This window comes from Staurois parvus, unplaced genomic scaffold (genome assembly GCF_062004578.1).
Source record: "Staurois parvus isolate SC_StPar_1 unplaced genomic scaffold, SC_StPar_1.0 ptg000244l, whole genome shotgun sequence".
Lineage (NCBI taxonomy): Eukaryota > Metazoa > Chordata > Amphibia > Anura > Ranidae > Staurois > Staurois parvus.
Window position 1 is genome coordinate 6,910,795 of NW_028318040.1, and position 15,280 is coordinate 6,926,074.

General features: G+C 40.0%; 1 protein-coding gene across 1 annotated transcript in view; it reads left to right on the forward strand.

Annotated features, from left to right (window-relative positions):
- Positions 1-15,280, forward strand: part of LOC149459854 (NACHT, LRR and PYD domains-containing protein 3-like) — a 90,931-nt gene that overhangs the window by 21,715 nt on the left and 53,936 nt on the right. The window contains exons 2-4 of the mRNA XM_089680543.1: positions 5,325-5,593; positions 11,676-13,365; positions 14,295-14,381. Coding sequence (XP_089536669.1) covers positions 5,325-5,593; positions 11,676-13,365; positions 14,295-14,381 — 2,046 coding nt within the window. The remainder of the gene's footprint in view (positions 1-5,324; positions 5,594-11,675; positions 13,366-14,294; positions 14,382-15,280) is intronic.

The following is a 15,280-nucleotide window of genomic DNA, read 5'->3' on the forward strand; positions in this document are numbered from 1 at the left end:
TTGAGGAGAATTTCTCTTGAAGGCGGATGGGGGGGTAGGATTTGTGCTTGAAGAGGGATTTTCTTGGGGGGATTTGTCCTGAGGAGAGTAGATTTCTGCTGAGAATGGGAATTTTGGGGGAAATTTGTGTTGGTTGGAGTGACATAGGTTGGATTTGCGCTGGGAGAGGTAACTGAGTACTTGTGAAGGGGGACAGAAATTCTGGAGGATGTCAGTGTTTAGACAGAGGAAATTGTGGGGGATTTCAGCACGGGTTGATTTGTACTGGGGTGAGTGGGAAACTTATATTTTTATTTCAGGAGAATTTTGGCTTACAGAAGGAATTTGTGTGCAATGCCCCCCCCCCCCCATCTCTTGTGGGTTGCTTCGGGTTCCTGATGCTGCAGTTGCTCAGCACTTCTTTCCACTGTCTACTTGTCAGAGAGAGAGTTTAGAGCAGAAAGAAGCTGCCTTTGGGATCCTGCTTGATTATTTTGCAGACAGGGAAAAGTAGGGCAAAGTATTACTTACTGACTCTTCATTTTGTACTTCTGACCCCTGTGCATTTTATGCATGATATACTCCTGTCCCAAGTGCTCTGTGTGTTACATACTCTTGACCTCTGGGCATTATGTACTCTTAAAACTAGCACTGACTACAGCACTTTCTGCATTGTTAATTCCTGACCTTTGCAGCCTTTGAGTTACAAACCCATGATTAGTGTACTCTGTGCGTTACATACTCCTGCACTATATACACTATATTGTGCATTACATACTTCTGACCCCAGACCTCTTTTTATTTCATACTCCTGACCCCTGCACTCTGTTTATTTCATACTCCTGACCCCTGCACTCTGTATGTTACATACTCTTAAACCTAGCACTGACTGCAGCACTTTCTGCATTGTTAATTCCTGACCTGTGCAGTCTTTGAGTTACAAACCCATGATTAGTGTACTTTGTGCGTTACATACTCCTGCACTATATACACTATATTGTGCATTACATACTTCTGACCCCAGACCTCTGTTTATTTCATACTCCTGACCCCTGCACTCTGTGTGTTACATACTCTTAAACCTAGCACTGACTGCAGCACTTTCTGCATTATGTATTCCTGACCCTTGCAGTCTTTGCATTACACACTCATGATATCTGCACTCTGTGCAGTACAGCTTCCTGCACTATATACACTATATTGTATATTACATACTTCTGACCAAAGTGTTCATTTTCTCCACAGTTGCTGGTTGCTAAACAGCCTCTGACATTGCTAATGAAGTTCTTTTTTAAGTTAGGCTCAGATGAAGTGTTAGCTGTTAGTGTTCACAAAAGTATTGTGTGTGTATTTGAAAAGTTTAATAAAGTGATGGTGCTCAGGTTTAAATATGTCTGTCTACCCATATACTATGGGTACAAGGAGGCTCTAGTTTTATTTGACTATGGGGGGAGATTTCTGAAAACTGGAGCACTACTAATCTGGTGCAGCTGTGCATGGTAGCCAATCAGCTTCTAATTTCAACTTGTTCAATGAAGCTTTGACAATAAATCCTGGAAGCTGATTGGTATCTATGCAGAGCTGCACCAGATTTTGCACCATGCAGTTTTCGTAAATCATCCCCTATATTATTATTATTATTATTATACAGTATTTATATAGCGCTAAAAGGTTTGCTCAGCGCTGTACATTATAGTGGGGGACAGTACATGAGACAATACAGTAACAATACAATACACGAGGGGGTCAAGGGCCCTGCTCTTTCGAGCTTACAATCTAGGAGGGAGGGGATAGTGGTACAGGAGGAAGTGGCTGTGGGGGATGGAGTGGTAGGAGGAGATCGGCTGTTAGGTGAGGGCGGGGTAGGCTTCCCTGAAGAGATGGGTTTTCAGGGTGCGCCTAAAGGTGAGGAGGCTAGGTGACAGTCTGATAGATTGGGGTAGTGAGTTCCAGAGGATGGGGGAAGTCCTAGAGAAGTCCTGCAGTTGGGCGTGGGAGGTGGAGACCAGGGAGCTAGAAAATAGGAGGTCTTGTGAGGAGCGAAGATTACGGGTAGGGTGGTATTTGAGTATCAGGTCGGTGAGGTAGTTTGGGACAGCGTTATGAATGGCTTTGTATGTCTATATCTTTTAACCAAATCCCACAACTTGATCACACCCACTATTCACTGTGGGACTAAGATCACCTCATTGCTAGTCTCCTTAGGGTGCCCAAAGGTGCTCCGGGTGTTTTGCAAGCCTGGCAATGCCTCTAAATTGAGGTATAAAACATCAAACTGAAATCAAGCCTGTTAAGCCCAATGGTTGGACAAAATGCATCTGAAACAGAGGAAACCTGGTGGGATGCAATCAGCCTGAGGAACAATGAAGTTATCCATTTACTGATAAACAAAAAGGGAAAGTTGTTGTGTTTCTGTGGTATATTTGTACCTGTTAGGGGAGTATACTGCGCTACATTCCAGTGTGCTTTTACAATATATTTTTTTTACGTTATTTGTGGAATTTTACACATGCAATATCTGCGTGTTTGTTAATAGGAATGATCAAACTGACCAAAGTTCAGGTTGCTAGATATTCACTTAACCTAGTGGGAAATCCTGGAATCCCATACATAGAGTCCAGATCTCATTGAAGTCTATAGAAGCTGAATCTTGTAACTTTTCTGGCCTTTTTCAAGACTAATTTATAAAATTGTGGTAAAAAAATGAGCATGGGTAGTAGAGCACTGCCATGGGGTCCATATACAAAGGCAAAAAATGTTTAAATAAATATGGAGGGAATTGAATGGGTCTTTTATTGTGGCTTAAAGGGGAAGCTTAAAAACACACAATTCCTTTAAAAAAACATGCACAGGGAATGTCTTAAACCTGCATATGAATGTTGTGCATCTGTACAATGTTCTCCTGAAAAAGAAAACAGAAAAAAGCTATTGCTGCTAAATTTCAGTTTTTTCTGCTTCTGTTTGTAAAAAAAAAATAGTACAGGTTCAACCTGACCTTTATCAGGGTTTGGTATGGATTTTGAGGGGGGCCCCATGCAAAAACAAAATAGCGTGGGTTCCCTCTCAAAATCCATATTATATCCCTATTCACTAGAAAGCATCTAGTATGGATTTTCATTGTTTCAAAACAGCATGGGGTTCCCCTAAAAAGTCATACAAGACCTTTACCCTTGATGAGGGTCAGGTACAGAATTTGAAGGGGACCCATACCAGACCCTTATCCAGGTATGCAGTCTAGCAAGCCAGGAAAGACAAGGGGAAACTGAGTGTGAGGCCTGCTCCTTCAATACCATACCAGACCACATGTCTTCAACATTGGGAGAAGTCCTTGCAGTGGATGGGGTGCAAAGCCATGTTGATGAAGACAAGTGTCTCATCCCAACATTCCTGGCAGATGAGGACTCTAGAGGCCCTCTTTATAATAAAGAGGACCCAAGATATCTGGCCTTTCCTCTTGAGTGAATTACTAAAGGGTACATAGTACCTTTTGTTACTATTATTATTTTTAAAAATATGCACACACCTTTGTAAAATTCAGTCATCATGACAAACTGTGTTCAACACAATGACCTGTGCTACAACAATTTTGTCATGATGCTACTCCCATCAGAAATTTGGGGGACACTGTTCTACATTGCAATAGCATGTCTTAACAAATAGGGATAAACGTCAGGTTTAGATTGACTACAAGTTCGACCCAAACTAAGGCTGTTCACAGTTTGCTGAACAGACTAATTACATGACCAGATTTGGCCACTTTTCCACCCGAACCTCTGGCTCCTGAAGCCATTATTCACTAATTAATTTTTGATACTATCAATAGCAACACTAATTGACAGTTTATCCCCCAACATATTTCACATTGTAAATTTGAAAAAATTGACTGGCATCCCTGGTGATATCATCCGCAGTAACCATCTTTGCAATACGTTGCGTGTTGTTGTGCGTTGCAGTTAGGCAGACCATTCATAATGAATGTATTGCCATTGCACCCTAATATGTTTAAAAATACACACGACTCTCTGCAACACAACACACTTCACATTGTGAACTACCACAACACAAAAATGTGAAACCAGACTCAGTTTTTAGTTGAAAGTGTATCTTTGGACAAAATCTAATAGTGTATATTAATTTCCACATTGAATTTCAATGATTTCTAGCCTATTTCTACTATTCTGACATTTGGAAACCTACTTTAGGAAGCCCCCACACATTTACTTCCTAACATTCCCCCCTGATGCCAAGATTCAAAAATTACAGCTGGCAAGTGTTGCTTTATATTTAATAGTCTCCATTCCCTTAAGGCAAGCAGGGCTACTGGTACTTGGTTTCCCCCAGGTCCTGGTATGCAATCCTATAATTGCATACCAGGACCTGCAATTTCTGGCCTGCTGGTGTAGGAAACAGGAAAGAGTAATCAGGAGTAGTGATGGTCTACATGTTCGAGTCGAACTCATGAACAGCATGGGTGTTTGGTGGGTGAACAGTCCCGCACTCCTCACAATGCACTGCGCCCTAACATTGCATTGTGATTGGCCAAAACATAGCACATGACCACAGGCCATGACCACATGTCCTTTGTGACATCATCACCCTATTTAGGAACTGTCATCCCGGTGGCAGGCATTATGATTGACGTTGGATCTACTTTGGGGGGACATTTTTTTTATTTTTATTTTTTCATAAAGGAGTTGTCAAAGACTGTCTCTTGTAATTTTTTACACTACACTTTTTTTTTGTGAATGGGTACTTATTCACATTGGGGGCCGATAAACCCCCCGCCTGCAGACCCCCAAAACCACCGGCCAGGGTTGTGGGGAAGAGGCCCTTGTCCTCATCGGCATGGGGACACCATGGTAAGGCCCAGGGAGGGGGGAGCCCTCATTTGTCCCCCCCTTTCCTGACCTGCCAGGCCTGTTCTCAGATCAAGGGTCTGGTAAGAATTTAAGGGGGACACCATGCTCCCCCACATTTTTAGGGGGTGGGATTCCCCTTGAAAGCCCTACCAGGCCTAAAGGCCCATGTTCAATGTTCGCAGTAGAACTTTCTTTAGGTTCAAATGTCCGACCGCGAACCGAACAAGTGGGTGTTTAGACAATCACTAATCAGGAGGATCTGAACTGAGGTTTAGCATATCTGTACAAACGTTCAGAGGGCTGGTAGTAGATTGTTAGCAATCTAGAGACAATCTGAAGACAGGGCAGGCAACAGGTACATCATAATTAGATTAAGTCCCAGCAAGATGGTTTGCTAGTAAACAAATTGCCCTGATCCATGGGGGGTAAACAGTCACAAGAGCTGAATTGGTTAATCTGTTAATAATTCATTTTTATTTTTCCTAGGGAATCTTCACTATTGTTTTTACAGAAGTACCGTGTAGAGCTTGTGGAAGAACTAGAAGAGTGTATTGAATCTATTCTTGAACAAGCAAAACAAAAACATTTGCTGACAAAAGATGATTTTGAGGAAGTCACCTATGGGGCAGGGCCCAGAAAACAAGTCAGAAGACTATTGGATCTTATTGACTGCCTTGGCGAAGAAAATGCATCAGTTTTCTGTGATCTCTTCATACGTATTAAAAGCTCAAAAAATTGTATGGACTCAGAAAATGGTAAGTACATATCCAATTTTTAAATATATTGTAACAAGGTCTATAGCTGGACACACATATTATAACCTAAAGTTCCCTTTTGAAGTTAGACTTTAAAGCCCAACTTCAGGCAACAGAGATTTTATAGGATAAGTTCACCTTTGGGAACATGTTACATGTTACACCTGTTTTTTGGGAGGAACATGCAACATGATCCTACTGCCAGAGCCACTGCCCACTCTGCTGCATCTAGTAACAACTAGCAGGGGATCTTCTTCCCTGCTAGCTTTCAGTATTTACAGAAAAAACTCAGCAGAATTCTGTAAATGGAAAACTACAAGTACCGACTGTAGCAATCATGCCCACAGAGATAGACATGACCCTCCATTCTGTTAAGAATTCTTCATGTTGTCCCATCATTCCCCCTCTCTCAGGAATGCGATTGGTGTATGTTTGCTGAGTTCAAAAAGCCTGAGCTCCCTTTACACAACCCTCTTCCCAAATAAGGCAATTGGCTTTCTGTTGTAAGAAGACACCCCGCTGATTTTGGTAGAAAAAGGATGTTATGCTTTTTGTGTGAGAGAGAAAGCAGCGTCTCCTGCCATGTACCAATGAAACTAGCAGTAGAGACAAGAAAAGCATCCTGGAGCTCATAAGACTTGAAACTGCTTAATCCAAGGCTTTTTGGCAAGTACTTACCTACCTACACTTTCTTTCTGTTATCGTTTTGCTGTGCTGTTGTTCTCTGTATATTTATATATATATATTGCTTACATCTTTTTTCTGTAAATATTTTTATTGCACCCTTTTGACCTTTTAGTAATAAATCTTTCCTTCTGAAAGTGTTGAACTGTTTCTATAGCTTGTTAATGCAACTTATGAATTCCTGCCTCTAAAAGAGCCCTACTGTGTTTGTTTAACCCTCTGTATAACCTGTCTGCGGTGACAGTGCTATACAGACGATTATCTCAACCATCATAGTGTTTTGCTGATATTGCTGAGTTTCCTCTTTCTCTGTACAAAAAGGAGGTGGTGGCAGTGTGAAGGGTTAATTGCGTAATTAACCTGACCCAGTAAAAATCGCTCCCAGGCTGCCGGTACATCGATCTGTGGTCCATTAGCTGGAAAATCGTTGTGCAGGGTGCAGCTGGGCATGGCATTGTTACGCACGTGACATCGCAGTTTCAGATTGGCTTGTCCTTCGGTCACGAGTTTGGTGAGAAGGTCAGGGGTCTGACTTGCGATCGTCACACCGACAGCCTTAGTGGTTGTCTTCTTGTAGTTATCAATGGATTACCAAGGCGTCGTTGAGCGCTGTAGTAGTTGATTGTCTCTTCCTGTCAGTGTGTATCTGCTTGCATGTACAAGGTGTGTGCAAAAAAGATGTATATTTATTTTTTTTTAAAGGTGAACCGTATTTCTTTTCCCCATAAGATGTGCTCTTTCATCTTGGTGTAATATTACCGAACATTGTTCAATCTAGAAGACTAAAGAGATAGAAGATACCGTGAGTGTAGGGCATCATGCGCCTGCTCCCTGAGGGGGCTCACCATGGTGCCCTTCATTCACATTATAATGATGCAGAGAGTGGCACTACATCACCCAGGACCACCCACCACCAGAGCATAAAAAGAAAAGGACCCTAAGCATCAATGATGCTATTGGATGCTTGGTGTTATGTTTAATACCCTAAAAAGCATCTTCTGTGCCCCTCTCAGATATAGTTTCACTTTATTTATAGGGCCTGACTTCCTCTGCCCTAATATCTAAGTCATGCCAACTGCATTTCCAGTGTCCAAATAGATTGTCTTCTTGGCCAGAAAAGGCACTGTTACTGGAACGGCAGGCCCCAGTAACAAGTGAAACTTGATCAGAGGAATGCACAGAAGAGGCTTTTTGGACTAATGAAGGTAATTGCAGAAATCTCAGAATGTCTGTTGTTAGGCAGAATATTTACTTTTAAAACATTTACAACTGAGTAAGGTTCACTTTCCTAGTTGCTAAAGACAGCAAAAAAAAACCTAAATCTAAATAAGGGGGCAAATATACAGTATATCTTTATATGTAAGCTTGCACAGTTATAATAAATGAGGTGCGATTCAAATTCTTACTGTATGTAAGCCGATTTGTAACTGATTCTTCTTAAGACATGGAAATATGCCTGATGTGATGTGAATGTACAATGTATATATGTGGAAAGCTCTGCGTAAATTGACGGCGCTGTATAAGTACCTGAAATAAATAAAAAAATAAATATATAAATATGTCCTTTTTTAGGACCTATAAGTGTTAACATGAGATCATACTGAGTATTGCTGATTTTCCTTGAACATAAATCAAACAGAATTTAGCATTTTTGAAAGCCTTTCAGTAACATTGTCTCAATATCAGATTATTACAGCAATGAAAAATTAAAAGAAGGGAAGAGGGAATGTGTGATTTTTGTGCTTAGACAATAAAGGATGGCTGAGCAAATTCCTCTTTCATAAATTAATTAAAGAACACCGTGGAAATGCAGAGAGCAGGACTACTCAGGAAGGAAGGATTGTCAACTACTCCATGAATCCTCAATTAAATGGAACATGCAGGTCCCAAACTACCACCATAATAGCCAACAAGTTACATATTCTCCTTCCTTGCACTCTCCTGCCCTTATGCCTTCCCCTTTTTTTGCTGTTATCCTCTGTGGGTCCTAGTGCCTGCCTATGCATACAGTATCTCACAGAAGTGAGTACACCCCTCACATTTTTGTAAATATTTTATTATATCTTTTCATGTGATAACACTGAAGAAATGACACTTTGCTATAATGTAATGTAGTGAGTGTACAGCTTGTATAACAGTGTAAATTTGCTGTCCCCTCAAAATAACTCAACACACAGCCATTAACCTCCCTGGCGGTATGATTATTTCAGATTTTTGGTGCTGAAAGCGGTACCGTTTTTTTGCATGGAAATATGTTTTTTTTTAATTGTAGGGCTGTAATTTTTAGGAATAACTCACTGAAATCTGTCCGAACAAGAGTCTAGTAAACATCCCGGGTATGATAAAATTTGAAACACGTAATCATAAATTATAATTTAATAAATAATCATAAAAATAATAATATAATAAATTTAATTTAATAATATAATCAAACCAAAAACACTTAAATTTGAAATATAGCGCCAAGTTCGCACATCACTGAGCAAAGTCGCAAAATCGTTTTCACTGTTTGATGACGAATTTCCCCACAAATCATTATCACTCAATTCTGCAAGTGGTTCTGATTTACTATCGCTGTTCTCTAGCTGATCTAAACCCGCTTTTGACCTAAAGTGACGCTTTTTGGACACCATAGACATTTCTCAGTTTCCAGGCAATAAGAACAGTAAAAATGCAGGCAGGGCACAGGACAAAGCACTAGGGACAAAATTTATGTGAAATGGTTTGATACAGTAATGGAATACTATGTGATTTTAGTGATTTTAGTGAATGTCACTTTTTGTCATTTTTGAATTTCCCGCCGTTCCGTCCCCCGTACGTCCCGACGCTCACAGGGGACGGAACCCAGATGACAGATGCCGGCATCCGCCGGATTACATTGTCGGGGACACTGCAGGAGGGACATCGTGGGAGCGCAGGACAAGGTAAGTGATACAGGGATCGTGGAGCAGCGCCGCATGGTATTCCCGAGTGTAGCTCGGGGTTACCGCTTTTGGTACTGAAACCTTACCCCGAGCTACACTCGGGAATACCGCCAGGGAGGTTAATGTCTAAATCGCTGGTAACAAAAGTGAGTACACCCATAAGTGAGGAAAAATGATGTAGCGCTACTCAAATGGATTAATGAATAAATCACATATCATAAACTCATAAATGCATAATTTAATAAATAAATGTGATAAAAATATATAAAGTGACACAAAGTGCAAATTTCATGAACGTGACCTGATCCACATGGGATCTATAAGTGTCTGAACGTGACCTGATCCTCTACGGATCCAAAGTGAGCAAAGTAAATGGTAAACCTCCAAGGTGATGGCAATAACAGAAATATGTGTACCAATACTTACAACAAGTATGATATAAAAGTAAATAGATCCTAAGTGGGATCTAAAGTGATGGTGGATAATCAACCAGAAAATAAACTAGTCCAAATGGGACTAATAAGTGAATATTGTCCAAAAATGAGACTCCAATCAAATGAAAACGCATATACATGCAAGTGAATACTTCTATAAATAATTGCGCACAAACACTAAATATCAGAAAATATTTCAACTCAAACACTGAATAGTGTTTCTATACAAAAAAATTTAAATAAAAATATAGGTCAAGTGACAATAAAAATAAAAATAAATCAATAAATAAACACGGAAGTGAAAATGTTTGTGTTACACTACATGGAAATAAACATGCAATCTTAAACGCATGACACAGAACTAAATATATGTGAAAAAAGTCCAAACTGGTGCTAAAGCACCACGCAATCCAATAAAAAGACACTCATGCCCGTGGATAGTGAATATGCGTAACCACAGAAGGATATCCGTAAGTAGCTGAATTAGCCGCTCACCTCCTTGCTTCGATCCGCAGGGGTCAAAACACTTTTAGGATCACAACACTGGATCCTCCATGTACATGATTCCTCTGTCACTGTGTACCTCTCCCTGCAACGATCTCCCTCTCAGGAATGTACGTATTGGTGGCGATATCCTCTCCAAGTGTACAGGTGTGGTGTAAGCCAATATCTCAGTAAAAACATAGGTAGAACTTCCCATAGAGTATTACCTTTTATTATATTCAAAAATAAGCAAAGTCTTCCAAATTTTGCACTCACAATATAGTCATTGCTCAGCAAGCATTTAGAACCTCATGTTCTGGGTGTATTTGCATGGGTGTACTTGCTGGGTGTAGTAAAATGGCATCCGCGCTGGAAGTGCGTCACCGTGTGCCTACGCAGTTCCAGTAATCCATGTCATTCGTCTGCTTGTCTTCAGCAAACTGTTTGCAGGCTTTCTTGTGCATCATCTTTAGAAGAGGCTTCCTTCTGGGACGACAGCCATGCAGACCAATTTGATGCAGTGTGTGGCATATGGTCTGAACACTGACAGGCTGTCCCCGCCACCCCTTCAACTTCTGCAGCAATGCTGGCAGCACTCATACATCTATTTCCCAAAGACAACCTCTGGATATGACGCTGAGCACGTGCACTCAACTCCCTTGGTCGACCATGGCGAGGCCTGTTCTCAGTGGAACCTGTCCTGTTAAACCGCTGCATGGTCTTGGCCAACATGCTGCAGCTCAGTTTCAGGGTCTTGGCAATCTTCTTATAGCCTAGGCCATCTTTAAGTAGAGCAACAATTCTTTTTTTTCAGATACTCAGAGAGTTCTTTGCCATGGGGTGCCATGTTGAACTTCCAGTGACCAGTATGAGAGAGTGAGCGCGATAACACCAAATTTAACACACCTGCTCCCCATTCACACCAGAGACCTTGTAACACTGAGTCACATGACCAGGAAGAGAAAATAGCTAATTGGGCCCAATTTGGACATTGTCACATGAAAAGATATAATAAAATATTTACTAAAATGTGAGGGGTGTACTCACTTCTGTGAGCTACTGTATATGTTTGTAAGTGATGACTGTAAGCTTTTAAAACAAGCCTTTCCTTTCATCATGCAGGACACAGAAAAGGTTCACCTAGGTCCCCAGGGAAGCATATAATGTTTTTTGCTCCCCTGCCACTCCACTTTGGGACTGATAGCTAAGTAAAATACCTTGTGTTTCTGAGTTTGGTTGAGCATGTTACTCCGACTCTCTAATGTGATAGCTCTGGTGCCTTGTGATTGGCCAAGCGCTGTTACATGGGAGCAGAGAAGAGGTCCAAAGGCCTATGTAAGTTTTGACAAGTTGGTTTTGGACTTACACAAGTTTTTCTTTCCTTGTTCTTAGTGACTGAATAGAGCAACATGGGATCCCTGTAAATGTATGGTGCTAGGGGGAATTTAAGTGAATGATGTACTTTGCCCTGCATGGCCACAGAAAAAGATTGACTTTATGGCATGTACTATTCATTTTTCAGATACATTTATTAGTTGTCCTTTTTCTTTCTTCCAGAATACTTAAAGAGTATACAGAAGCACAGAGATATTCTTTTGAGGAGGAGTGACTGCATGAACACATACAACTGCAGACATGGGGAGAAATTTGCCTTCTCTGATTATTTTGTAAACCTTCTTCTTGTCAATGGACACTACAGCCTGGAAATAAAGAAAAATGAATTGCTGACATTTGGCCAACAACGTATAGACCTCCAGAACAAAAAAGAGAATAAGCTAAAACTGAGCCAGCTGTTTGAAAGGCCAAACGAAAGGAGATTGCCCAACAAAATCCTTGTTAGTGGTGTGGCTGGCATCGGAAAAACAGTTTTTGTTCAAAAACTAATTTTCGATTTCTCTAATAGAGAATTGTACCAAAATTTTGACTTTGTGCTGAATTTTACTTTTAGGGACCTCAACTTAATAAATAAACCAGTAACTTTGCGGGAAATTATACTGAAAAAACATGGACATTTGTCACAGATTTTAGATGAGATTTTCAAAAACAGTGATAAGCTGCTTGTGATCTTAGATGGATTTGATGAGTTTAAGTTATCCAACCAGATAGAATTAGATGAATTTGTGTTTGATCCAGATGAGCAAGCGGAATTACCTCAGTTAATTGGGAGTTTGATCAAAGGAGAACTTCTCCCCAATGCTAATATTGTGCTCACCAGCAGGCCAACAGCGATTAACCACATTCCGGTTGATTTTATTGATCGCTTTGTGATAATTACTGGATTCTCTGTTACTGAAATTGAAGACTACTTTCAAAAATTTTTTGGAAACAAGAAAGTGGGAAGTGAACAATTTGTTGTGGTTAAGGAGAACCATTTTCTGTTTACACTGTGTTATATCCCAGCTTTTTGCTGGATTGTCTGCAGTGTTATAAAAGGATGTTCTAATCTTCATATTGAAAGGCCAAAAACAATGACAGATATTTACTGTCACTACCTTATTGTGTTATTAAAATACCATGCACATCAAGTCTCATTAACAAAAAATGATTTGGCATTAAAAGGAGTTCTTGGTTTAGGACAGATTGCATACAATTCCCTTTTAAAGCATGAAACCTTGTTTTATGAGGCTGACTTTGAAATGTTTAGCACACTCCCAAGTGACATTGTAAATAGTTTTCTTGATAAGACTTGTGTACCAGAATTGGGATATGTTGAGAACGTACTGTCCTTCACCCATTTCACCATCCAGGAATTTTTTGCAGCTTTTTATTATGTTCATGAAGAGGAACCCTTAGATAACATCATGGATTTTGATGTGCAGAAACGATTGGACATTGCTTCGGGATATCTGGATTTATTTCTAAGGTTTGTTTCTGGATTGCTATCAGTTAGAAACCAAGCTTTGCTGCAGAAACATCTGAACCTTCAAGCAAACAAGAAGTATGAAATTTATACCACATGGCTGATAAAGTCAATTACTGAGAACTGTGAAAAAGGGGGATACATCCTGAACTTGCTTCACTGTTTATTTGAGCAACAGAACAATGACCTGGCCAGTAGGATAACACCATCTGTTCTACGTCTTAATATTAGTGATAATGTATTCTCACCCATTGACTTTGATGTAGTGGCATATTTCTTAGACCTGGTCCATATGGAAATTGAGGAACTTGACTTGACTGCTACTCATGTGAATGCACACTATTTGGAAAAACTGCAGCCATACCTTTATCGGTGCAAGCATTTATGGTTAGTAGTTAAACTGTACATGTATAAATGAATGGTTTTTTTTGCATAAAAATGTGCATGGACTAACATATCAAGCTTATCAGAGTAATGTAATGGGAAAACTAGAAAATGGCAACCAAACAGACATCCCAATAAAAAGGTAGCCTATCCAAGTAAAGGGACTAATAGCTGCTAGTTAGATAAATACTGTATATGGCCATTGAACTAACTGAATCCTAATGCCCTTAAAATGTGCAGCAATTGTTAATAATAAAGCCTGGAACAGAATAACTAAAATTCCCAGCAGTTTCACAAAAAAGCTGGCCATACACCGTACAGGTTCCTGAGAAATTTGCTCAGTGGGTGGTCCTTTCAGCCACCTTTTGTCCAAAATCTCTTGATTAAAAAAATCAAAGGATTCATTAAAAAAATGGGTCAGCTGAAAAGTCAATGCATCCAGTGAGATGCAGTCACTGGTTTGACTGCTTGCAAGGACAGGCTGCTAAAATACAATGACCTGTTTAGCATGGATGGAGGAATCTGCTATCTTTTCAAGTGTCCTAGGCATTCACTGCATTTGCACTCTCCTTTTAACTCTTTTGTTTGCATGCACAAACTTGTGGCAATCTTGCAGCTGTCCAATTGCTATAGCACACATGGCATTGAGGCAGTGGATGTTCGTGGTAATAATTCCAGGTACACTGCAGACTCTACTGATGATACTGCTGAAAACCTTTTTTGGTAACAATAGAGCCTTACATATCTGGATTTAGTGTGTAACATAGTTTGATATCCATTTCCGTTGATAAACGTGACCATGCTTATCCAAAGTGCTAACAATGTCTGTGTTTCCAGTCCTAATAATTGTTGTGTGTAATTAGTGTTTCTAATCTGGTCTTAACTGTCTGGTTCCAGTCAAATAAACCCTCCTGTTTTTCATTCTTTAAAAGGCTTGGTGAAAATAACCTTGATTTAAAGGCAATCAAGATTATCTGCAACGTATTAATGTCACCAGACTGTAAGATGAATCTCTTGGGGTAAGGCTATAATTTTTGTATGCTTTGTGTTTTATTGTATTCACAGTATGTTTTCAAACAATAGAATTCAGGTCACTTTCAGGACAGGACCCACATCCACACTGTGCCAGTGTGTAAACCTGGCCATAGATGGATTGAATCTTGGCCGTTTGAGTAGGGACCAGCCAACATTCACTTCATCTATAGACAGGCTGGTTGTACTGAAGTCAATCTATCGACCAAGTTCAGTATAACCAGCCTGTCAGTTTTTTTCATGTAACAACTACCAGTGGCTATAGCCATCAGCAGTGATCACTGTGTTCTGTTGGCAGGAAAAGCTCCCTTCTGGCAGAACATAATAACGCTGTGGGGTGGGGGGGACTCCCTCATCAACCCTGGCTTTGTTGATGGGGGAATTGAGCAATCTTCTCTCCTACAGCCCTGAAAAGAAAATTGCTTAATGTATGGTCTGTCTAAGGCTAGCCATACACGTTTACATTTCTCTTGTTTAGCCTACCCTTTTTCTAAGGGTATGTGAATATACAGTATGTTGTAACATGGACAGAGCAGAACTAGTGGAAACCACAGTATGATGACCAGGAATTTAGACGAAGGATTTAAGGGCATTTATAGTCTTAATTGAGGGAGTGCAAAATGCAGCAAAGTTGTGGAAAGTGTAGCAACATCATGCCTAAAAATTCAAATACTGTAAACTGAAATTAGATTCATTGACACCGTTTCTACTGTCTTAATAAAAAAACCTAGTCATAATACTGCAACAATCACAGGGAATTTTCAAAGGTAACATCTAATCTTCATTTTGTAAAATGTCTTTGCAACCCCTTTACAACTATTCATATAAACTATATATATATATATATATATATATATATATATATATACACAAATTATAAATACCT